Here is a 25,658-nt window from a genome sequence, read left to right on the forward strand (position 1 = left end):
TGCTAATGATTTTTTTTTTTTTAAATCTGGCAAAAAAATATTTCCTTTAAATTAATATAAATTCAATATAATTAAAAATCTGTGTGTGATATTTCTCACGTGACTTTAAATTTCAGTCCTTTTAAGCTTTTACTGCTCTTTATTTTACTGTTTCATGGGGAAAAAATATAGCTTTGAGTGCATCAAACTCTGAATTCATGCATCTCGCTAATCCCACTTCATTACAGTTTTGTAGTTCACCACTTCGGCATATATATTTCTTAAATAGTGCTTGCGTATATAATTTCATAGTGACTACTTGAGGTTTAAAATAAATTGAATATTAAAAGTACAGAGCCACAGGATAGAAACAAATGTTTTATCAGGCTACTTTTTAAAAATTTTTTAAAGAATGGTTTACTACAGATAGCCATGACAGGTAAGAGGAAGAACATATCCTGAATTCGCAGGAGGCCAGTCTCAGTGTTTCTTTAGATGTTCACAGCAGTAGTATGGTACGGTAGGAATAACACTTCTTCACAATGTGTTGGATTTTTAGTTTATTTACAAGGATTAGAAATTTTTATGTTAAACATACTTAGCTTTTTTTCATCAGAAGAATGGTCATCAGTGCAGTTGTCACTTTACCAGGAAGACTCCTTTCTAAAACTAGAAAGCTTAACAATTGGTTCCTAACCTGTGTGAAGGTATTTGATAATTTTCAAGGCTGATTCTTCCCTTGGTTTTATTTTAAGATCATACTAAAAAAGTTGAAAGAGTCTTCCTTAAACATCTTTAATCTCTTACTCAGGTGCACTGCTTTGTATTCCAGCGTTCATTCCAGGTGCTCGGGGAATTCAATTTGCATTCCCCCAGTGAGAATGGAAGAGCTCGGAGCCATGGATGAACGTTGGTACTTGGCAGGACTGTCTTCAGTCAGTCATCCTCACCAAAATCATTTGCCCGTAGAGCTGATCTCCTCTTGCCTGCACTGCGGCTGCTTGGCTATGAATCAGCCCTGACACAGAGGCTGTGTTTCTGATGGTCATCTCAGATGTGGGCAAAATACTCAAAAAAGCAGAGGCACCTTTGCTTATGCCAAATTGTTGATATCATTACTGTGATACACATGTGTCTCTACCTACAGTGGTTTAACTCAGGCTCCCAAAGACTGGATGAAAGAAAACCCCGTACCTACCCCTAGTTCATTGGCTTACTCATTCTCTTGATGTGAGGCTGAGACACAGGACTCTCTTCAGAGGTTGTGCTAGTGATCAGCTCTTCCCAGCAATTCTTTTATACCTCTAATAAAAATATTGATGCTAAAATCATACTGTTACTGTGCAGTGCTGAATTTGTATTGACTTCCAAATTTGAAGTTGTCTCTCAGTAAAGTGACTCCTGTTATTAACAAAATGAGCAAAGACCGCACATGAAGTGGCAGCAAAAGATGTCGTGTACTGCACAGAAGTGAAGCCTGTATGCTGTTTCTCCTTCATCTAGCACAGCAGCACATCTTCTCCATGAGATGCCCTGAAATTGCAGCAGTGAAAATGATACACCTTCATGTTTGATGCATGCTAGCATGTTTTCTGTGAAAAGACAGAATGAATGAAAGCATGACTGTAAATCAGAATGCTTTCCATTTCGGGCTTACCACCTAAAAAAAGGTTTTTTGGTGGTGGTGTTTTGTTTTGTTTTTTAACATAAAGAATATTACTGTCTGAAATAAACACATGCCTTTGACTCCTGCGGTAGGCAATCACCTTAAATATGTAGTCCGTTGTGAAGCGAATGGATTAATGAGCACTGGAGTAATTTGACCTTTAGAGCAAAGGACAGTTCATGGTATGCACGTGTTTCTTAGCCCTCTTCCCTTGTTACATCCAGTAACTGCCTGTAGTCAGACGTTTGGTTTTACAGTCAGTCAGTCTTCAAACCATGTTTTTAAATACAGCGTCCTGCTTCTTTCAGGAAAGTTCTTATAAAACACGTCTTCTCTTTTCCAAGCAGTCTAAAAAGAGTTCATAAATTTTCTTGTAAGCAGCAAATTGCTGAGGGTGGAAGGGGCAGCAAGCAGGGCTGCTTTCTGCATCTTGGACGCTGATACAAGGCCTCTCTCTAGCTCAGATGTCAGAACCATTTCTTCCCAGTCTGAACACTGGCATTAACTTGCATCAGCTCAAGAACGTGCAGCATTACAGAAAATTTGATGTTCAGGTGCAACAAGCACAGTAAGTTTAGCAGTTCAAGTACAAGTTTTGCCTTTCTGTCTGCAGTGCAGTTCTCCCTGTCAGCATTTAAACTTGAAGTTCTTTAAGGGCCAGTAGGTTCACATTTTACATCCATAAGAAAAATGCCATGTACATTGCTACAGCCTGTTCAGGGGAAGCCATGATAAAAGCAGCCTGGTAGATGAAGGCGGTTTGGTTTGTTTTCTTGGCGCTACAAAGCTGCCTATTTCTAAAGGAGTTAATGTTATTGGTGATGAGTTAAAGCACTGCACCAACTGCTAGGACAGTGCAGTTCAAGCACTGGTTTTTACTTTGTCGTGTTTCACCATCCTTCTGCTATCAAGGCAGATATTTTGAAAGAGTGAAGCAATGTCTAGCGTTGTAGACTTCTGATAATTAATGTATGAATGTATATTTTAATGTGATTAATCTAATAATTAAACCAAATGCATATTGATCCAAAGATCTAGATGTCGATACTGAAAAGCACCTTGCACGTGCCAAGTCTTCAATGCAATTATTAATGCATGGGCTTCATTAGAGACCAGAAGCACTGTCCTGCCGAGTTTAGGAGTTTGCTTCTGTCTGCTGTGAATGACAGAAATTCCTGTGTCTCTCTAGCTCTTACATCAGTTACTTGAGAGAAACACCTATCCCGAGTTTTCTGACTTTCTTGTTTGCTTCACTGCCAGCGAGGATACCCGTTCTTACTCCGTTACACAAGCAGGTGATGTGGTGAGAGCGGTCCCAAACTAGAAAGTGACTCAGCTTAATAAACGTGCAGATTTATGTAGAGGCTATGGTCTAAAAACTGTAACTCCCTGGGCACCCTCCCCTTCTAAAATACATATTCAGATGCAGACAGGATCAGTGTTAAAAATGCTCTCTGGGCTGTTTTTCTTCAAGAAGCTTTTCCGTTTGTGCTACAATGCTCCCCCCCCCCCCCCCCCCCCCCCATGTCCCAGGAAAAAATGTCCAATTGGTTCAAGCACTGAATATTTCCCACACAGAAAGTACGCAAGACATCATCAGCAACACACAGCAATATAGTTGTTGTGTTGAATAGTGACATAACTTGTTTAATGACAATTAGTGCCTTTGGCACAGTTACCTGTATATTTTCGTTAGAACAATGTCTTTCTTGTGCAACTCCTAGTAAAAAAATCTTTTCACACCAAAGTTTGGGTTCCAATTTGGGGTGTGTCTTGTGTCTTCAGGACTCTCAACCCTAATGCAACATTTGTAACTGTAACAAAATGGTTGAACTTCAGGTTTTAAACCCACAATAGTTTCTTGCAACTGATTGAAGGCGCCCATGGTAAAGAAAAAACAGAACTTGGGAGATCTTGACTCGACTGCACAGTTACTTCAATTCTTACTTATCCATACTAATAAAAGGAAAAAACATCCACCTTTTTAAGGAAAAATCATTAAAACACAAAGTTCCTTTTTGTCATTATGTGTAATCTACAAAGTAAAAAGTTTGAGGGCGTATAAGCTTAGCTGTTTTCTGAACAAGATACCTGAATCTGTGCAAAAGTGAATCAAAAGTTCTACTGTGAGAAAAAATTATTTGACTCAAAGGTACATGAAGAAGAGCTTATATTAAATGGAATCGGAAACTGTATTTTTCTGTGTGTTAGTTGTGCTTAAGAATGTTGTAAGTTAACAAGTTCTTTTTTTTTAAACAACAGACTTATGAAATTTTGTTTTAGCTATTATAAAATAACAATACAGTAATTTCTTGCTTGAACAGCCTTCAGTGGCCTATGTACATACTACACCAGGCTTACCTTCAGGCTGGGAAGAAAGAAAGGATGCGAAGGGACGCACGTATTATGTCAATCATAACAATCGAACCACAACATGGACGCGGCCCATTATGCAGGTATGAAGATCCGCTCTAAGGCTCGATTTAGACAGCAAACACTTAGCACGTGTTGAGTATAATGTCAGTTGAAGCAGCTCTTCAGAACTCTAAAGTTTTAAAAAAACTCAGGATAGTCATAAAAAATTGCAATGATTGGGATTTTTTTGTTACCTCTTTTAACTATATTAAGGTGCAGATTAAGTTGATTGCTACAATGGAAGGAATTTACAGAGAGGTACATATGAACCACTGAAGGGAGTCAAATGCATTCTTAGGATTGAATCTGAAAGTTGTGTTGATCTATTAATAGTACGATACATTATTTGCCCTTCCAATGGAATTATATCATTTTTTAAGTGTCCTAACTGTGGATGAACTGTGTTTCTGACAACTTGCTAACTCGGTTTTCCTTCTGAAATAGCTTGCAGAAGATGGCATGGTTGGGTCAACAGCAAACAGCAGCAACCATTTAAGTGAACCCCAGATAAGGCGGCCTCGTAGCCTCAGTTCACCCACAGTAACTTTATCTGCTCCGCTCGAGGTGAGAAACGCTGTTACCAACAAAGATCACTTATGTCTGACTTCTCATGCGTTGTAACTTCTTATTTCATTTTAGTTATGCAACACAGCCCCTTTTCCCTGTTACTGGTTTTGCCATAACACATTGCTGTTTTCTTTAGCAGTTTTCTGTCCGGTTCTTTGTATTGTACAACAGTATTACTTAACTTCTGTGGTCATCGAATGATGTAATATATATGTGATTATTTAGTTTGGTCAGCTAAAATGTAATCTGCGTGCGTGTCTGGAACACACGTTGTGACTCCAAGTGCTCTTAATGTATAAAATAAGATTTTTTTTTTTTTAAGTTGAAAGATTCATTGTGATGCTGATAACCTTGAAAATAATACATGCAACTGAGTTTGGCAAATCTTTGAATTAAGATACTGATTGCGTTTTATATTCCTTGTCTTTCAAAAGGACATTTAATTTCTTTTAAGTATCTTTAAAAGTAATTCAGAATACTGTTGAATGATGTTCATTTATATGCGTATACTGCGTAAGAAATGCAATCAAAGACGATGTTTTACTTCTGAAAGTGTGATTATAACTCCTGAATCAGTTAAACATGGCTGTGTTGAGGAGAGTAAATTCTTAAGAATTTCTTCTTCAAACAAGAATTTCTTCTTCAGATGGCACCTTATTTATCCTTCCCTCTCACCGTCTCTTTCCTACTTGTGTCCCCTTTGCCCCTGCAAAAGTTTGCCAACAGTCAAGTGGAGATTGTAACATTTAGTTTATTTTATGCATCATTATTCTTTGTTCCTTATGCTGAAAAGTACTCAAACTCTTGAGCAAATTGTTAAACAAAGGTAGGATTATTGGACAGATTGTAGTGAGGTGGTTATAGTTTATATTTAAAATAAATTATCTCTACTTATAGGTAATTCAGATAAACCCTGTAACAATGAACTGCTTAAGATTGCTCTTGTCATTGTTAATTTTGAAGACCAAATTTACTGTAATTTAAATAAATTAAATTAGAAGCTTCTGAATATCCTAAACTAAAACATGAGGGGCATTCCTTTCCCTACTGACATTTCAAACAGTTGAGCTGGTGGAAGTCACTGACTAAGCGTCTGAAAGTTGAGTTTCTCGGGGCGATAAGCTAGCTTTTAAGGGCAATAACCTATTCCATAGCTACAAAACCCATTTTCTCGTCACTTCAGAATATTCAGCTAATCAGTTTGTTGGCTAGCACCCACAAGGGTGCTGAAGAGCGCAAACTTATCTTCTTATACCCCACCTCTGAACTAATTTTTTTTTTCTTTAAAAAGTAGGGTGTAGACTTACTAATATTAAAATCTTAAAGGATATAACTATGAGGAAAAAAAAACAGTTCAACTTTTTAGAAGTTACCTTCTTTGTTTAAATAGTTATTTTATTGTAAAATGTTCAACTTTTTTGTGTACAAGACATATGGAAAGCTTTTATTTAATGCAAGCTCTTTTAAGTGCTGCTTTTGGACACTGTAATCTAACTGCATTTTCCATCCAAATGCAGCTCAAAACAAGCCACAAATAAGGCTAGAATAATTTTGTAAATATCCATGTTGGTGCCTCATTTTCTAATATAATACTCAAAAAATAGTAATTAAATGTAGGCTAAGTTAGAGAATTGCCAAAATAAGCATGCATAGATATACTGAACCTTAATAACTAGTAAAGCAACCACAACACAAACTGTTATGTCAGCTAATGAGAACGTGTTTTTGGAAAATAACTGAAAAGTACAAATTCAAACAAGATTTAAATACAGTACTTAAGTCTTGTTTTCTGATTGTGATAGTCTGTATTTTCAAAGGTGAATAAATCTGGATCCAATTTTTCAAGCTGTTTAAGCATCTAAATGTGCAGTTTCCCAGTGACAATAAAAAAAAAAAAAAAACAAACACATCTCATGTAACTCCTGTTTTTAACCCATAGGGATTGATCAGTGAAGCAGTTTTGTGGCTGTGATCGTTTATTTAAAAAAACAAAACAAAACCAAACCCAAACCTGTCCAAAATCTGTAATTGCAAACCTTCATTTATTTTTAGGAACTTGTTTTAAGTTCATATTTAAATGTTTCCTCTGAAGTTGTGTTTGAGAAATGCACTGAAAAGTGGATAACATTGCTTCACGTTTAGGATGCTCTCTTGTTGTAAAGTGAGATACATTGCACCATGAAGCACGAAGCAACGCTTTTATTTTTTCCTTTGTAAAATGAAATATTGACATGAACAGGGCAGCTGCAGTAAAATATATAATCAGATGTAAATACTGTGGACGTTATCATTGCAGAGGGAAGTGACGAAACCCTGTGTCCATCACAGCAAAAAGCTTGGTATGTTATAAGGAGCAGACATTAGCTAAGTTAGGAAATCAGTCCCAGCACTTAATTCTAGTATTAATTACATCTGGAATGAAAAACTGTTTGCTCTGATACCAAGTTGAACTCATTTTACAGTATTGAGTGACATCTGACAAATCTTAATACCTTTCATTTTTTTCAGGGTATCAAGGACTCCCCTGTGCGCAGAGCGGTGAAGGACACCCTCTCCAATCCACAGTCTCCACAGCCCTCACCTTACAACTCTCCTAAACCACAACACAAAGTTGCACAAAGCTTCCTTCCTCCTGGCTGGGAGATGCGAATAGCACCCAATGGCAGGCCCTTCTTCATTGATCACAACACTAAAACTACTACGTGGGTAAGACAAAGTCTAGATAATGAATTTTAAATCAGTTGCCATCTTTTAAATGTTTCTGTCTTTGTTTTCCTGCCTGTATACCCCCCAGTTCATTGTAGCATTTGCCTTGTCTTGTCAAGGGGAATTTGTCAGCCTAACTTTCCATAAAGCTGATGTAGGAATCTCACGGAACTCTCCATGCAGTAACATGCAGTAGCAGTAGACGCGAGCAGCTAATTTCGTGAAATTACTGTAGCGCTGCCATTGCTGCGCTCAGAGAAAGGAAACTTACTTGTTCGTATCCTCTTAGATTTTGGTGCATTTGTACGTCATATACCATGCGAGAGTGTTTAGCATTTTGTATTTGACCTTTTTATACTTGACAAATCATTGCATACAAGTACTGTCCTTTAAATTCCCCAAATCTGAGTTTGAGAGGCCTGCAGTGCAATGGAGATTTGGATTGCTGTCTAGTTTGAGACTGTCCATAATTGTATTGTAGTTCACTGACTAGCACTGCTTTTTTATTAATATAATACATGTTCATCTTCTTCAGTTAACAGAATCCATTTTATTATTTGGTTTATGTCATGAGGATCCATTTTTCAATAATTCTGCAACTTTGGTCAACAAATTGAAAAAACAAAATTACACTAGGAAAAAATGTCAAAGATGACCCAGCATTTCACATCACCGTTGAAATACGAGTTGCACTTCGTGAGGCATCATTCAGATTCCCAGTGACCACTATTTACATGACATATTTTTAATGGTGGTTCTTAATGGTGTTCCCAGGTGCCTGTGGGTAAATTATGTGTGTGGAAATCTCAAGCATTTTTTTGTCTAGATTTGCCTTCTGTGACCAATTTTACTGGCCCCTTTTTGCCTCATTTGGATATTGATGTAATAATACCTGTGCATTAATAAAACTGTAAGAAGCTCGTTTTCGTCCTTTTCAAGCCTTTTTGTGATAGGATGGCTTATTTCCCTTATGTTTTTAAGAGCCAAAAAATGTGCATATGTATTTAAAAGCCACTTATGGGAGTGCATGCATTGCTAAGAATAGGGCTGTATTTTTTGAAGCACCTCTCTGGATGGAGCACACTTAATGAAGTCAGTCTTACAGCACCCTAACTAACTCTTAACATTTAAAAAATCATTTCAATATATGAATCCTAATCAATGATGTGACACATCCAAATACTAAATGTTCCATCATTTTTATATGTTTTGTTTTATATGTTTTATTCTCAAAAAAAAAAAAAGAATGAAAGAATAACTGTAATGTAGGAAGATTTCTTTTCCAGATAATGCTGTGTTTGACTTAGTATGTAGACCTAACTTGATCTGTTGGATTTACAGTTCTATATTTCTGCTACAGGAGGATCCACGACTGAAATTTCCAGTGCATTTGAGATCAAAAGCATCTTTGAACCCTAATGATTTGGGCCCTCTTCCTGTAAGTGATAATGTGTATGTATTTTAATATATACCTGCTATCTTATGTGATCTGATCTATTATTGCAGTCATATATTGTATGTGGACACATACGTTGCTGTCATCGCTTTTCTGAAGATATTAAAGCGTTATTATTATTTATCATATATAGCACCAAAAAGCTTTATTGTGATCTGTGAATCAGTCAGGCTCTTTGAAGCCAGCCCACAGTATTTCTGACATGATCGCATGTTTCTTTGCTTATCTAAAGCTTTGAGCTTTGAAGAAGCTTAGCTTGGTTTTATCTCTGACTATGTGCTTTTAGAGAATTGCCTGTTGCTGGAGCAGATTGTTCAAAGCGAGCTCTATTAATGTACCAGCATATATTGGCATTCAGAAAGCTAAATAAATTTTGCTTTTTCAATGAAACTTCCACATTCTGCAGAGAAAATTATCATTTTAACGTCAGAAGTTTTCTCACACTTGTAACCGAAGTATAATATTGATTTACAGCCATGTCAAATACAGAGCTTTGCTTTGTTGTTAAAAAACTGCATCCTTAATGGCAGAGGCTAGTCTATGACAGCTAGCACTTTTTCTAAAGTGCTGATTTTTACAGTGTAGTGTTAATTCAGCTCATTGCCTCATATATACTAAGCATACTTTAGAGAAATTGCCCTTGAAGCTGTACTTGCAACACTGGAAACCTTAGTGACAACGGCCACTAATTGTCACCAGCACTCTCAGTGCTTCAGCATGTGTTACGGGCAAGCTGTCTGCAAACAGTTGTGCCAGCAGAAGAAGCTATTGTCCCCTCCTACAGGACATGGCAGGTTAAATTATGTTAGTTTTAAACAGTTTGAATAAGGAGTCTTTAATCCTACCCATTTTCATTGAGCTGGGTTACAGTTTGCTTAGATGACCCACTCTGCCAGCAGACCAAAACAAGTGCTGCTTTTGGGCAAGAGCGGTGACAAATGCTGCCTTTGGTGAGGGGCGGTAACCTCCGTTACCACCTATGGTCAGACATCCTCCCCTAAAGCATCCTGACATCGCGCTGCCCTTGTCTTGCTTAGCAAAAACTTTTGCCTTCTATTTAAATCAAGCTAGGCCGTTTGTCAGGCCCAGTGCCTTGAATCACTGATCGGATCGAAAACTATGCGCGGTTACTTGTTATGACGCGTTCCTGGTTACAAGACAGCAGTAATGCACTTTAATGCACTTCTTTAAGAAAACAGCTGTGGAAGTAGCTGTTCTTTTGCAATGCTTCAGATACCTTGAGGATGCATTCATCTTCAAGGACACATTGCTTCGGTAGGAGGCACTGCATGGGAGTAACTGAAGGGCCAATTTACAATTTGTTCCGTTAATTGCAAGAGGCAGAACACGCAGTGAAGTGAGGATAGCCTGACATATATCCCTGGAAATATATAGTTAGTAACAGACTTAAACTCAGTTAAACAATCCATTTTTGAGTGAGGTAAGAATGACTACAGAATTTAACAAGAGTTTCTCAAAAAAAGATTGAGGTGAAATAATTTCTCATCTATATTTTATAGCAATCTGAAGCTCATGTAGAGCACACAAGTGGAATGAGTGCTAGACTGGACAGCATTGCATATACTAACAGTGTGCCATTTATTCTCCTTTCTATGCCGTAATCATTTGGAAGATGAGAAAAGGGAATGGATAAAAAGGGAAGAATTGAGGACTAGGTTAGACATTCTTGTCCCACTGTAATGGGATCCTGGCTTACGTATTTACAGTAAATAACCCACATGTGTTTCAGAAGTAGAAGCAGAAACTCAACCTAAGCAATGATGGAGAATGTATTCTTTGTGATCATTTCCTCAGAGTAGGAAATGGGTATAAACCCTGATGCAAGAAGTTTCCACTTCCAAGCTTTAAAAGTATTTACTGTACTGGATACAGTTACCTGTATAAATAGCCAGTTCTTTGGATCTTCCTAGATTTTTGGCCTTGACATAACGCGTCTGTGATCATTTTGTGTTTTCTGCTTCACAAGCATCTATCAGACAATTGAAGTAGGCGTGGATAATGTATTGCTTCATGCTGTGTGAGAGTGGTAGTATTTCACTTATTTTCTCTCTTTTTTTTTATTTCCCAATTCTAGCCTGGCTGGGAGGAAAGAATACATTTGGACGGAAGAACGTTTTATATAGACCATAGTAAGTAAGCACTCAGGTACTACAGCAAATAGACAAAGGGAGGTAATAAATATTGAAGTGAAAGCTTTATAATTTTACTCTTCATTTAGGAAGCCAGGTGTTGATATGTGGAGACATTGATACCAGAGACTTAGTGCCCTCATACGGTACTGTATATTCACTGAAAGCTTGCTTTTAATTGGCTCATCAAGCTTTGTCCCTCTCTGACTTGTGAAGCATTAACATTTCTTCTTTGTGGTTTCTTTTGTTCTTGTTGATATTTTGGATTTGTTGTTGTTGTTGTTGATGATCCCATGGCTTATTTGCACTTAATAAATTAAAATATACACTAGGAATAGAAAATAAGATGAGAAAAGATCATATAGCCACAACTCCACACATAGGCAGTGGAGAAATTAGCATTGATAAGTACTCTTTCCTCTCCTTTAAGAAGGTCTTGTGGCAGTGCTGATTCTGATCTTATTTCCTATTTATAGCATGTTAAACTGCACCCAGCCCATTAATATTATTCAGTTCTGTTAGTGAAGTTCTAGTGTAAGTGATGTTTCATTGTAGACTTGTCTGATTACAGCATCTCAGAACTACCGTGTGAGTTTTTGTTGTTGTTCGAAAATAAAGCAGCCCAGAAAGGTTGGGTTGTTTCTTCTTTTTTTTTTTTTTTTTTTTAAGACTTCAGCTGGACTTTTTAATGAGATATTTCTACTGATGGCATAATCTTCAGAAATAGATAACTCCCAAAACCATTAGAAGAGGGTACATATACTAGGCAAAACTTAAAGAATTAAAATCTTAAACTATTACACATATTTGATAGAATTACATTTTTCCTTCAGTATCAGTAACAGACTCCTGTGCTTATCTGTAGTTGTATATATGACATTATTAAATCATTACTAAAAGACTGTCTCTAAAGTAATACAAATTTTGAAGTTGTATAAATAGTTTTAAACAAAAATTAGAAATAATACACTCATCAAGCACAAGATTAACCTCTTTCAAACATCAGTACAGAATTATTATTCTTTATACCTTCTGTAATTGTATTTCCCAACAGATATCTGGAAACTTAAATATGGCAAATTATTCTAAACTGCTGCCACTGAAGAGTCACAGAATAAAACTGTCTTATTTAAAATATCTGTATAATTGTTGAGCCTCCCAACCTCCTTTAAAAAGTTTCAGTTTTTCAGTCTCCCAAATCTACTTAAGGATGTGTTAGTCTCTAAAAGCAAATGGAATGTTAAAGTTGTATGTTAATTAGAATTCCCCAAAGAATTTAGAATCGTTATAAAACTACATTTATTTGCATCTGCAATCTCTCTCTAGTCCCTCTTTTGATGTGAGGTTTTTTAGCTTTTTGTATAGCAGTTTTTACAAAAGTTCAGAGGGGTTTTTTATAATGCTGCTTGTTTCCAGCAAATATTCTTTTGGTCTCAACCTGGTGCCGCACCACTACAATCACAAGTGGACTCGAGGAGCAGGGTGGTGCCAGTGGTGTTACGGTGGGCACGTTGCAGCTCCGTTGTGGTAATGTTGTGCTCAGTATTTAGGGAATGACTGCAAACAGCACTCAGTGCTCGGGGATTTGGCTTGAGCCATCTCAACAGTAGCATTTGCTTTCACAGTGTCGATAAGGAAGTGCAACGACGTTTGACCGTCACGATAGGTTTGTGACAGAGCCTGCCGATTCTTAACTTGTTTCGTGACTGACTGGGGAGTGTACGCTGAAATCGGGCAGGGGTGCGATCAGCGGCACTCGCCCTAGAGATGCAAGTCTCCGTAGTCCATTACTATGATAAACGGGCCATCATTTCAGTCATTCTCTGCTAAAGCGATCAGTTAAGATGCAACAAATGTAGTTGGTTTCATGATGAGAATACAGTATAAACGTTGAAAGTGTTAACAGATTCAGCCACTATTAATGTCCTGGTTCCCCAGATACATGTTGTAGTTCTTCTGCATAATTATCCAATACCGTCGTCCCATTTTTGAAATGTTTTTCTCATCCCTGAGAGAAACTGTAAAAAAGTCTAATGCAAGCAGCACAGAAACCTCCTCTTGCGGAGCAATACAAACTGCTATTAAGCATGCCATATAAACTAGTAAAACAAAGTACTGTTAAAATAATTCAGGTATTACTTGTAACATAGTAGCCTGAAAATATAATATTTTTAGATCTTAATTGTGAACAGTCCTAATTTCTGCAGCGGTCAATCTTTAAACAAAAAAAACAGTCTCTAGTTCTCCATGATTGGTCCTCAGCTAGCTGAGTCAACATTATTTACCCCCCATGAATTAAATAGTGTTTTCTGTTCATTGTAGCCTGCATATACTTCTGCGTTTCTATGAGCCTTATAGGAAAACAGGATCTACCTCTTGGAAGGTATCATGAAGGAAAACACAAAGGTTTTCCAGCCACGTGCACAGCAGTTACCAGTGGTTCGCTGACAGAGGGATGGAGATATTAAATGGGTTCCCCTCAAAGTCTGTCTTGGATCCACCATTTCTCAATATATTTGTTAGTGATTTGAACAATGAATTAGGGGGAATGTACTCATTAGTTCAGCAGAACCAACAGTGTAGGAGAGGTGAGAGGTGCTCACTGGAACAGGATGAGAAGTCGGAATGAGCCTGCCAAATTGCCGCTGTAGTGTGAAGTAAGACGCTCGTTAATAAGAATTGCGAAGTATTACTCAGAATGGGAATAATTAGCAGAATTTTGGTTTAAAAGAGCGTGAAAAATATCACCAACTGAACATGAGTTAACTCATCCTGTGATGCGTCAACAGGAGTGTCTTAAATGAGACCTGAAGTAATCCTGATAATCTCATCGGCACTGATAATGCCTTGGCTATGAGAATACTGTATCAAGCATGGCGTCCCAAACGTCGAGAAAAGGGTGGACCACTTGGAAGGGGACCAGAGGAGAAGGGGGATTCCTCAAAGGCCCTAGAGCCCGATTTATGAGGAAAGAGAGAGTATTGTATTTGTGTGAAAACTCAAGAGAGATGGTAGATTTTCAAAAATGTGCTGCAAAAGGAATGAATTTGTTATCCGCATCCTCTTTGGATAGGACAGAGAATCTTGAGCTACGATTCCGGGTATAGAGTGGTTCAGGTTAGACCCTTCTAATTGTTGGGGCATTTAAGCCCTGGAATAGCATTGATAATATGAAGTCCCTGTCACCGTAATACTCTGAACAAAATTTCGACAAAGATTTGTCAGTAACATCGTACACTCTTAAGTTTGTAAGGCAATAAGAAAGAACTGACAAACTTGCAGCCATTTCCAGTTCTGTTATCTTTGATTTCATAGAAAGTTGCCACTGTGATTTGCGGCTGTCAGTTGCAAGTAGGTATAAGAAATGAATTGGTATAAAACCAGTAAACTTTGTAAAAGGAAACTTGACCGAGCAGGTTGAAGCGAGATGAAGAGGGCCGGATTAGGTGTCACGCCTTTATGGCAGGCTCTGGGCTGTGGATCTCGTGCGGTTTCTGGAGCTGTCAGTCTAACGGCCTTCCTCCATGATTTCAATAAGCATTAAATAGACTTAACGTGTAAGGGGAAGTAAAATAGTATTTTAATATTAAATTAACTGAAAGATCAAATTTCTTGAAATGTGCTTGTGATATTTTTAGATGTTCTTCAACTAACATTTAATGAATGTCACCTTTCAAATCCCAATCCATTTTAAAACTAGCTTGGGATGCTCAAAACTTCCGGGTCTTTTCCAACTGTAGGAACATGGAAAGTGCTTGTGTCTTAATACAAGTGGGTTTGGTTCTTTGCTTTTACCTATAGGAGCCATCAAAACAATTTTCTTGAAACTTAGTGTGTTTATTCCCAAACCTAGCAATTACAAAACTTAAAATCTGAACTACTATCTTAATACGCAGTTCATAAATCCAAGCAGTGCATGTAACAAACAGCTGTGTTACTGTTGCCCTCTCAGCGCAGGAACTGGATGACTTAGACCTTGCCATTGCAGGTGGCTCTAGTTTGGTTTTTGGAGCATTGTCTTCTTGTTGCAACATCATCATTTTGTTGTGATTCTGTTGTGTTCAGAATCTTGTGAGGAGCAGTTGTCTGGAGACAGGGAGAGTTTCACCGTGGTCCTCTATAAGCTTTCATGTCACCCTCCTGGTGCTCTTAAAAGCTGTAGATGAAAAGAACTGGATTCTGTCGTGCCACTGCCAAAATCTCCTTTGGTCAAAACTGAGCGATCTCGTCTACCATAACTGTATAATATTGCCTCCCTTAATGGTCCTGTAACCTTTTCGTTAAATCAGTGTCTAGGACATATTTTTTTAAAGAGATGTTACGCCCTCCAAATTTAAATACACACTGTCTTTTATAAGTATTACATTTTGGCTATCTTTATGCAAAATTTCAAAAAAGTAAACTTAGTCTGTCATTTGACAGAGTTTTTGGGTTCCTTTACCTTTCAGGCATGAAGTCTGTGTGTTTCTAATCTGAGTTGAATCCAAGACCATGTTCAAAGAGAACATGTTTACTACTACAGACGTTGAAATAAAAGCAGTGTAAATACACTGGATTCTGTTGTAGTTTTGCATTTTTGAATGAGTGTTTTCAACTAAACAGTGTGACGGGGTTTTGACGTAGATGGGTGAATGCAGCCTTTTCTAACCCTGAAATACTAAGTTGTGGAAATGGTAGGGAAAACAGTTGTAGGGAGAAAAAAACAACATAAATTCACAGTGTGGTAACAGAGAAGTAATGATATAATTTCTTTTGTTATTTACAGATAATAAAGTTACCCAGTGGGAAGACCCCAGACTGCAGAACCCGGCAATTACTGGTCCAGTAAGTACTGCTATGGGTTTTTTTCCATTAAATGCTGTGACTCACGTACATTTGGTATAGGCAGGAGGCATTATCGAGCAGCAGGTCATGCCTGTTCTCCAGATCAGGTCAGACTGATGAACAGAGCAGGAGGCAGGACCTCTGCCTTGCGTTGCCTTTCCCTGACAGACATGGGAGGCTTCAGTGCCAGCTTTTGTGAGTCTGCAAAGGCAGGGGGAGCTGCCATCGTGTGACAGCCTGCCAAGGTGCCCCAAAACCATTGCCTCGTCCCCGGCATTCAGATGGTTGTACCACTCCGGGGACCCTGTTCTGTTTCGCACAGGCTCAAGCGCAGTGGGGACGTCCAGGCTGCCAGCTGCCAGTGGTCCAAAGCAGTAGTGGGCTCATTGGGAATCACTGGAACATTGGGAACTCCAGTGCTGTGCACACTATTCCCAGGTCAGACAATAGGTTGGAATTTGATGGGTTTGGAGGCTTTCCTAGCAGTAGCTACCTCGCTAGGGAATTCTTCCAGTGGTACAGTATGATTCCTGCCTTGTAGCCATTAGCATGTGAAGTTGGCTTCTGCCTTGGAGTGTCTAGGAAACATTCTTCACCGGTAGATAGGACAGTAAATCGCAGAATACCCCTGTTTCAGCGGGGAGGAAGAGAAGTCTCTTCAGAAGGATAGAGACTCTTTTGTTTGGATGGTTTTAATTTTTTATATTGTTATTTCTGAGTGAAGCTCCATCCATTCAGAAGCTGCGTAGCTAAATAGTCTGAGTGGTGTTTCATGCTCTGAAACACAGGGAATCCTGGTATTTTCATTTGTTCCATTCTCCCTCCTCCTGCAACCCAAAGCATTCTGCACTAAGTGATGATGATGACTGTGGTTTCTGAAAGAGATCCATTACTCATATGATCCCTGGCTGAAAAATTTAAAAATTAAGATTTCGGTATGGGTTTTGCTGTTGTATTTGCTGCTTATTGTGATGATGAAATTCCGAGACAAAAGTAGTAGAGTGATATCTTTAACTTACTTTTGACATCCAGAAAGATGAATCAAGGGAAAAAAATGTGATTTTAAATAAATTACATCTAAAATAATGTAAGTGTAAAATATTCTTCAGATTTTTTCTTTCTCCACATTTCCTGATACTCTAAATGACTTTGTATGGAACAAACAGTATTAAATCTTTGCATATTATCTTTTATTCCTCCATTGTGGTAAAATAGTACATTTCTATATCAAGCTATGTGAAGAGCACATGTCCGCTCTGAATCGTAAGTCGGATCATCTTGGGAATTTTGGACCGAGTTCATTGTGCTGAATCCTAGATTGTAAGGATTTAGGGGTGTGTATAGGAGAAATGTTCGTATTTAGCCATTATCTGGGTCATTACTGACAATAGAATTTTGCTGAGCTGAGACACTGTGCTACTAATTTTTGGATTTCTGGATAATAAAAAGCTGTCTCCACTCAATGTGGGAGAGTTGTAACTGTGTGGATTCACAGTGTAAGAAAGAAAAATTGGGTCTATCAGTTTTAAGAGACATAAAACTTACTGCAGATAAATGAAGAGATTTCAGAAATCATCCTTAGAAAAATTAAATGCGTGCTTTTACTTTAATATCAAATTTTTAAAACATCAAATGTACGGAGTAATTCTTTTGACCTTTTTGTGCTGGTTTATGCCATTTTATGATATTCTGAACGATCAGACTTCCAACCCTAAGATGTTTCCAGGTGCCAAGAATACCTTTTTATTTTGGGTAAATCCGCAGAATTTTTAAGGGTCTCGGGACACAGCAGATTAACTACTGCATGGTGTAATTCCAATTGCTCTTGTTTGTTAATAAGATTAATAATAATCACTTGTTTGAACATAATTGGTTTTGGAGTCATTTACCCATTTATCATGTACTAAATGCTTGAGATACCAATACACAGTATGCGATACAAATTCTTAATGTTTTTTTTCCCAGAAATGTTAAGCATAAATGAGAAAGACTACCTGGGAAATTTTGTTTCGAGATAATAAGGGTCAATCATGATCCCATTAAGTAAATAACAGTTATTTGTGTGGTGGTTTTTTTAAGAGAAAGCAAGATCAAATCCATTTTACAGCCATATAAGCATTAAGGATTCATCTTAATGCTTTTAATAGTATTTTTGGTGCCATGACAAAACCAGAGCCACTTAAATTGCATTTCACATTGCATTAAACAGTGGAAACATGTTGAAAGATTATTTAAAGACTGCAGTAAAGTCATATTATCAGCAGACTAAAATGATTGAGTGTGATTTTTTTTTTTTTTTTAATGTTTTCATGTCTCATCGTCCATAGGAGAAAACTCACATAGAAATATTCCCACTTCCCACTCTCACCTACATCCAGTCATGAATCCACGTCAAGGACCAGCCCGTACCTTCCCTCCCTCAAAGTCCCAGTCCTCACCCAGAAACTGAACTTGAACCAGAGCTTTGCCGTTTGTGATTCGGGGAACAGAGAATGTAACTTTTGCAGTCCTGTGGAATTCAAAATCATTCTTTTGCTCCCAAGAAATCATGCTTCATTTGCTTAGCTAGCTGTTTTACCAGGTCTGCTCTTTCATCTTGAAGGAACAGTAGAGCAAGGGAAAGTAAGGATGTAGCTGGAAAATATTATGAGCAAGGCCAGGAAGCTTTTTTTTTTTTTCCTCCTCTCTTTTCTTCAAGGTTCTTTCCAAACCCTGATTAAATTGATGTTGTATACGGTGTCAAAAACCAGAGAATTAAAGGTTCTTAATTCTCAAAAAATGGTTTGTCAAAAAAACCACAGAGAATTAAGGATTCTTACTTAAATATATAGCAATTATTTGTTAGAGCCAGACCTGTACCTGTCATGGTATCACTTTTCCAGCCTATTCCTGTTCATCCGTTTAATTGACAACTTTGTTTTATGGGCGTTTCACCTGAAGGCTGAATGACGTAGGTTGCAGTCATAGGACTGTCAGTCAGGAACATGGATGGCTCTTCTCTGTACTCCCGCTCCATGGCTGATGCACTTCAGTGCTTTTGTGCCGGGTACAGCTTGCTGCCTTACGAGGCCTGGCCTTTGGGGGCGTTGGTATGCATTTCCTATCTGGCGCCAACGCAAAGGAGTCGGATGAAGAGAAGCAGGTAGCAGAAGAGAACACTGTCGTCTTACTGGCTACCGTGATGGTCAGCGAGTGGCGTATGGATTGCCATCAGACGTGGCAGTCTTCTAGCGTGGTGTCGAGTCCTTGCTTGCCTATACAGTGTGTTAGCAGGAAAGAGAGGCACAGAAATGTCTTTCGAAACTCTGAATGGCAGAGCTTGTGAGAACCTGTGTTGAACCTTGGTTTGTGCATGCCTGGAATCGTCCTGAGGGGCCTTTCGGGTATCTGGAAATCCAGTATATATTTCAGAGACCTGTGGCATCTGTTAAGGGGTGTTTACATATGCCAGAAACCAATTTCCAGCTCTGCTGATTAATGTAATTCTACCAACCTTCACTGTGCCTTTTTGTTTCTTTTAAACTTCTAAAATTGTTCTGTTATGCTGCTGTTAATTAAAAATGTGGTCTAGCTCACAAGCAGCTGCACTGAGTGAGTATTCAGATAAATATTACACACCGACTTGTACTTGGTTCAAATGAATGTTAATTTGATTATGAAATGCTTTTGGATTCTGGATTAAAGACATTATGAAGGTGTATATTTTCATTATAAGGAATTTACAAAATAGTTTTGATATAGTTTGATGATAGTTTGATAACTATTAAGAATTAGATTCATTCACATTGGGCTGAAAAGATAATTTCTAGGCATGGACATTCCCCTGCCTAGTTAACTCTGCTGTGTAGGTATATATTGTGTCCTGCACTTTTTAGAGGGCAAACAGTGTTTGTTGTTAATGCTGTAGCTTTACTGGAGCCCCTTTCCTTGTTCTTAGGTTCATTTTCCAAAGTCTCTTGAATTTTGTCTTTTGAGTAGCACCTAACAATGCTTAGCACTTTCAGCTGTGCAAATCCACAGTCTGTGGTAACACCGCTCATTTTCAAAACTCAGTGTCATATGGCACGCGCACTGTTTCCTCGGGAGACACGTGGATGGCAGCAATGCATTCCATATTTTTTTGTCTGTGTTAAAAATTGGGTTTGCTCTTTTCTGTTCCGAAAAGAAGAAAAAAAATGAGGGTAAGTAGTTGATCAACGGAAGAACTGGTCTGAAAGTTTTCATGCCTTTTAACTGAAATGACACACTGAGAAATGGGAAAATTCTGGCTGCTGTACTTCATGCGTGGCAGGTTTTATTCGATGACCTATGGCATACACATGGAGATAGTATGTCTTTAATTTTTTTTTTTTTTTTTATTAAATAATGTTGGAATATCAAACTGCTAAATAGCTGGAATAATCAATATTTATGATTCTCTCTCTGATAGGCAGTTCCATATTCCAGGGAGTTCAAACAGAAATACGACTATTTCCGGAAGAAGTTAAAGAAACCAGTGAGTAGAAACGTGCTGCTTTGTGTTGGAATCAAGTACGCTGTGTCTGGGAGAAACAACAGGCTATCCCAAGCATAGATACAGAATGGCGCTGTATCTTGCTATAACGCACTTGCCAATTTTTCTTGATTGTGCTACTCCTGAAGAGGTTAAGTAGGAACCAAAAAAGGGAAGAAAAGTTTGAATTTGATTGATTTCTCAACAAAAACATTTACAGATCTTTAAAGCTCACATTTTTCTGTTTGAATGCAAAATCAAAGTGACGAGGCAGCAAGGAAGTAGCAGTGATTCACTATTTCCCATTGCAACTGAGACTAATCGGTGTGTTCGTTTACAAGCCTGTAGGTTGAAAACAGGCTTGAGGATTGATATTTCTCCTTCGTCTTCAGCAGTGGCCTCTGAAGGGCAGAGCTGGAACAAGTTGGCAGAGCAGAGCCCACAGTTGTGCTGGATCTGGCACAAGCTTCTAGTGTTCTCGTTCTGTGAAAAAAAGTATTTTCAGTAACATCTTTAACGTAAGAGAGCCCTCAGTATTAGCTTGCATGGGATATTGACTCATAGTTAACAGTAAACAGCCTTGGCAACACCCAACTATAATTCGAGGAGCAACTTGCCAATGTCTTTGCCTGTTTATTGATAGCTCCTTGAATTTTCACCTTGAGTTTGACCAGTGCTTGCACACAATAAGCACTTTAGATGTCAGGAAAAAGCGAACTTTCTGAAACAGTTGTTTCAAGTCAATTTTATCAGGAAAACTGTACCTGGCTGTAGCAGCCCTGTTTAACTGTTGACCCAGTCTTCTTTCTACAAATTCTTAACTCGGTTCTCTTCTGTCTTTTCTGAATTCAGCTCCCTGGGCGTTAGCTCCCTCCTATTTAGACAGAACTTCTAGAACATTTTGGCAGCCTAATTCTCTTTTGTTTACATCTTTGCCGTTCAGTTCTGTGTGTATGGTACTGTAGGTGTTCTTGTTGTGAAACTGTTCTGGCCTTGACAGATACGTGAGTAAAGCGGTTGCATACATCTTGTGCATTTATTACCATTTTAAGCTAAAACGCCCTTGAAATAGTGCATAGTAATATCAATCGTTTTCTCACTTCTTTTTGGTTTGTTTGTAACTTTTCTTGTTTTCATTGTTCTGTCAAATACCATAGCAAGCTCTGAACCACTATACTGGAACTTCCCTAGTTCTCCATATGCTATCAAGCTGTAGACTTAAAGAGCACTGGAAAACAAAAATAAGGGGAAACTTTTACACATCAGATGTCTAATCTGTCATTTAGTTATTACCACGGGTCAGTAATTTGCCTGAAAACTTATTTATTAAGACTAACTATTATAATGTAATCTCCTTTCACGTAGGCTGATATACCGAACAGATTTGAGATGAAGCTACACAGAAATAATATCTTTGAGGAGTCCTACAGAAGAATCATGTCTGTGAAGAGACCTGATGTGCTAAAAGCCAGGCTCTGGATTGAATTTGAGTCAGAAAAAGGACTTGACTATGGAGGTGTGGCCAGAGAATGGTTTTTTCTCTTGTCCAAGGAGATGTTTAACCCTTATTATGGTCTCTTCGAATATTCAGCAACGTAAGTGTCCACTAAAATATTTCCATTCATAAGGGATATATATTAGATTTTGCATAAGAGGCAAAGTTATGCTAGAAAGTAGTTAGATCATCCTTCACGGTGCATCGGTATGCACTCTTATCAGTCAGATCTCTCTGTTCTGCACTATCATTTCTTACTTGCTTGTCAGAGAACCTTTCCAATTGTAGTTGAAATCTCATAAAGCATTTTCATTATTAAGACAATATTCAGTGTTGCCTTGCTTGCAGCAAAACTGCCATTTTTGAGGCTAGTAATAGTGAAAGGAGCAATGTCAGACAAAATACTTCTTACGCCCTCCCATTACCTTGTAAAACACCTGCTGTCCAGAATTACAGTGCTGCGTTATAATTAGCTCATAAAGCAGCTTCTCATTTACATTTCAGGAGTTACACAGCAGTGGCCTTACATAAGTTTGAATTTGTTTTTGTCCAATTTTAAAATCTTTGAGCAATCCATCAGTGTAAATGAGAGAGCAAGTCTCTTGCTTAAAGTACATTTGTTTTAATATGCTGTATGTAATTCCGCATTGTGTACTTGGCTACAGTGAGGATGGATTTCTTAATTGCAGACAGTAGTTTTGATGTTTTTAAGTCAATATCAAGCTCACTCCTTTCTCTAATAAGTGTTGAATAGACTGTATAATGAGAGTTTTCTCGCGTTTGTGTCTCAGAAAAGACAAGTTCTGCTGTCAAAGGGAAATTTAAACAACATCGACTAGCATGGAGTGCCTGTGTGTTAATAGAGTTCACTGGATAAACATTTGTTTTGAAATATTTCACTTATGGGATATAGGTCACTGTAGATATTTTAAATATGTTAGTTCATTTTAGGTTCAGAAATCTAACCAGTCTTTTTAAGAAATAAGAAAAAAAAAAATCTACTTAAAACCCCTGTATCTGTCTTCACAGATTAAGAATATACTGCAAATTAAACATATTGCTTTTACACTAATTTCTTATTGCGACACACACTTTCAACAAGTCTTAATGCTTTGTTACCCAGTTAAAAGATCTTAGTCCTTCGACGGCTTTTTCCGTATCCTGGGGGTTAAGCGTGTTTCAGAGATGCTCTCTAGTGTGTGCAGTTTAAGATGCTAGTAAGAAAACATTCTTTATCCTAGGACGGTTGGACCATGGGCCTAAGCTTAATTCCTCTTCCGTACCTTCAGATATTTCAAGAACTAAAAGCAACGACTGCAAAAGAGTCCTAAAATTTAAAGCCCTGAAATTTGGCTGGAAGGAGTGAATAATCAAGCCTGGCAGAAGAGAGAACTTAGCTGAAATTCTCATTCCACTGAAGCTGATGGCAAACTGTTAGTGTTTTCAATGATGCCAGGCTTTTATCCTTTGAAGAGGTCAGCACAGCCCTCTTACGCTTGCCACAGGTGGAATCCTGTTACCCCCCAGCAGGAGGTTTAGTTACCTCGGTCAAATAATCCTTATGGTCGTAGCAAGACAGTTTTGATTAGGTCAGCCTGCCTGCAAACTGGCAGGTACTTCTCTTGAGGAACGCAGGGAGCAATTACATTATTACACTCTTGCAAAAATGAACAGAAATGGCCCTAAGCTCAAATTATTTATTAACGTATCTGAATATCTGGTTATTTAAAGACTTGGTTATTTAGATTTTTTTTTTCTTTCCCCAAAAAAGGGACAACTATACACTTCAGATTAATCCTAATTCAGGTCTTTGTAACGAAGATCATCTGTCGTATTTCACATTTATTGGTCGGGTTGCTGGTCTGGCAGTGTATCATGGGAAGCTATTGGATGGTGAGTTATTACGCTGTATGGCTCTGCTACCGTTACTGGCTTTTTATTAAATGAAATGCATCACTTCAATAATTCATATACTTTAGAGCGTAGTATTTCTGGAGGCAAAGTCTGAGAGAAATTAGTGGAACTGGAACTATTGGAAATTGCATTCCTGATGTGAATGGCAATTCAAAAATTATGGTGTCTTACTCAAGAAATACGTTTCATATAAAGTTTTGCTCCTTTCTCCACTTGTGTTAAAACTACAGAATCAGCATTGCTAAATAATCACTATCCCTAAAGGAAAATCACTAAATTTATAGCAGCCATTTCCATGCAAACCTGCAGCCAAAGCAGTTGTGTGGGTGTCAACTGCAGGATATTTTGATCTGTGAAATTATTACTGAGTGATTTCATGAGAAAATATGATTTCTGCCAAACTTTGAAATCCCACAATAAGCGAGCAAGCAAACGTTATAAACTGACTTTATTTAGCAATAGTGCAGCACATTAGAAGAGGAAGCTCACCGTCCTGTTTTTCTAGCATCTCCTTTGAGAGAAGAATGGCAATTTTAAATGGATTAGAGTACCTTGAGCTCAGTTCCCCACCTTTTGTGTCTCTCTGCCATTAACGTTATGGTGTTTAACGGAATATGGTAATTAATGGCATAATTCTTGTAATTGAAAAATTTGGCTTCTGTGCCTAAACAAAAAATGAGCCTTCTGTGTTAACTTGAGCGGTTACAACGCTGTTACTTTCAGGAGGTTTCTTCCTTGCTGGCACCCTAGGAAATACTGTCCTTGAGCGGTCATATCTTTATGTAGGGTGAAAATGCAGAACAGTGGAGGTAACACGTTTTCCTCTCTTCTAGGCTTCTTCATCAGACCTTTTTACAAGATGATGCTGGGGAAACCAATAACTCTGAAAGACATGGAGTCAGTGGTAAGATAACATTTAAGCCGTATCAGCATTAGCAATTACGTGGTTTTTTTCCTCTGGGGAAATTAATACGAGCTAACAGTTCCGGTAAACTGCATGGTAGAAAACACAAGGTCATAGTTGCAATAACTTTAGAAAGATATGTACATACTTTTGTAATAAAACACATTTTCCCTGGTAGGACAGCTGTTTCAGTACCAGTGCACTAACAGCGGTGACAGGGACAAGGGAAGAGAGACAGGAGTAGGCCAGTAAGAAACGCAACATAAGATGTCTAATTATACCTCCAGCTTTTCCACTGGGTCAGCTTTCTCCCTGTTAGAAGGAGCACCACCACCAAGGCCTGCAGCTTTCTTATCACGCTGTGGAGCAGGGAGAGAGGGGTGCAAGGGCTCACTTCTGACCTGGGCACGCGGGAAGTTGCCCACAGTGCTGGCAGGAGAAAGGGTCGCCAAATGATAAACAGTTCTCTCCAAAATACACTTAATGAACGCAGCACAACTTACCCCCTTATATCCCTGTGGTTTTGTTCCCTGCACTTCCTCTGCTTTCACACCTTCCACATTAATTGCAATCAAGTACTTTTGTGTTTGGCACTCCCTGGGAGAAAAATGAATTGTTTTACAAGTTGGTAATCTCTAAGTTTGTATTGTAAGATGAAGGACAACAGTAAATAGGATCCCGCAGATGCCCAGTCTAGATGTGCAGTGTACCGGTATTGAAACACAGTACATTTCAGATACGTCCAATAGCTAAATACAAATGGTTTCCATTAAGTTAGCAGGATGATACTTGGTTTGTCCTTTTAACCTTTGGAGGTCTGTCCGTTTTTTCCACTACTATGGACTTTGGAGAACCTTGGAGCGGTTACTTTTCCCCTTTCTAACGTCTTACTGTTACCCATTATACGGCGTAGTTTACCTGGATAAGACTGCTCCAGATTGTCTCTGTAGGGGCCGGACTTGGTTGTGAGCCTGGCCGCTCACATCCTGCACTTTCCTACGACTGTCTTCAACAGCAAAGCCAGTTGACTCACAAGCCCAGCCCAGAAGCAAAATTACAGAAGATGAGATGAGAAGATGAGCTTGAGCTC

The 25,658-nt window shown here is 38.3% G+C and overlaps 1 protein-coding gene across 3 annotated transcripts in view; it reads left to right on the forward strand.

The window, feature by feature from the left end:
• Window positions 1–25,658, forward strand: part of LOC309601660 (E3 ubiquitin-protein ligase NEDD4-like) — a gene marked incomplete at its 5' end in the record, with an annotated part of 100,731 nt that overhangs the window by 62,735 nt on the left and 12,338 nt on the right. For all 3 annotated transcript variants that reach the window (XM_082334819.1, XM_082334820.1, XM_082334818.1), the window contains 10 exons: window positions 3,970–4,101; window positions 4,505–4,624; window positions 7,136–7,333; window positions 8,694–8,771; window positions 10,885–10,939; window positions 15,705–15,763; window positions 20,193–20,258; window positions 21,621–21,850; window positions 23,522–23,643; window positions 24,498–24,568. In XM_082334819.1, coding sequence (XP_082190945.1) covers window positions 3,970–4,101; window positions 4,505–4,624; window positions 7,136–7,333; window positions 8,694–8,771; window positions 10,885–10,939; window positions 15,705–15,763; window positions 20,193–20,258; window positions 21,621–21,850; window positions 23,522–23,643; window positions 24,498–24,568 — 1,131 coding nt within the window. The remainder of the gene's footprint in view (window positions 1–3,969; window positions 4,102–4,504; window positions 4,625–7,135; window positions 7,334–8,693; window positions 8,772–10,884; window positions 10,940–15,704; window positions 15,764–20,192; window positions 20,259–21,620; window positions 21,851–23,521; window positions 23,644–24,497; window positions 24,569–25,658) is intronic.

This window comes from Platalea leucorodia (genome assembly GCF_965183815.1).
Source record: "Platalea leucorodia genome assembly, chromosome: W".
NCBI classification, from domain to species: Eukaryota; Metazoa; Chordata; class Aves; order Pelecaniformes; family Threskiornithidae; genus Platalea; species Platalea leucorodia.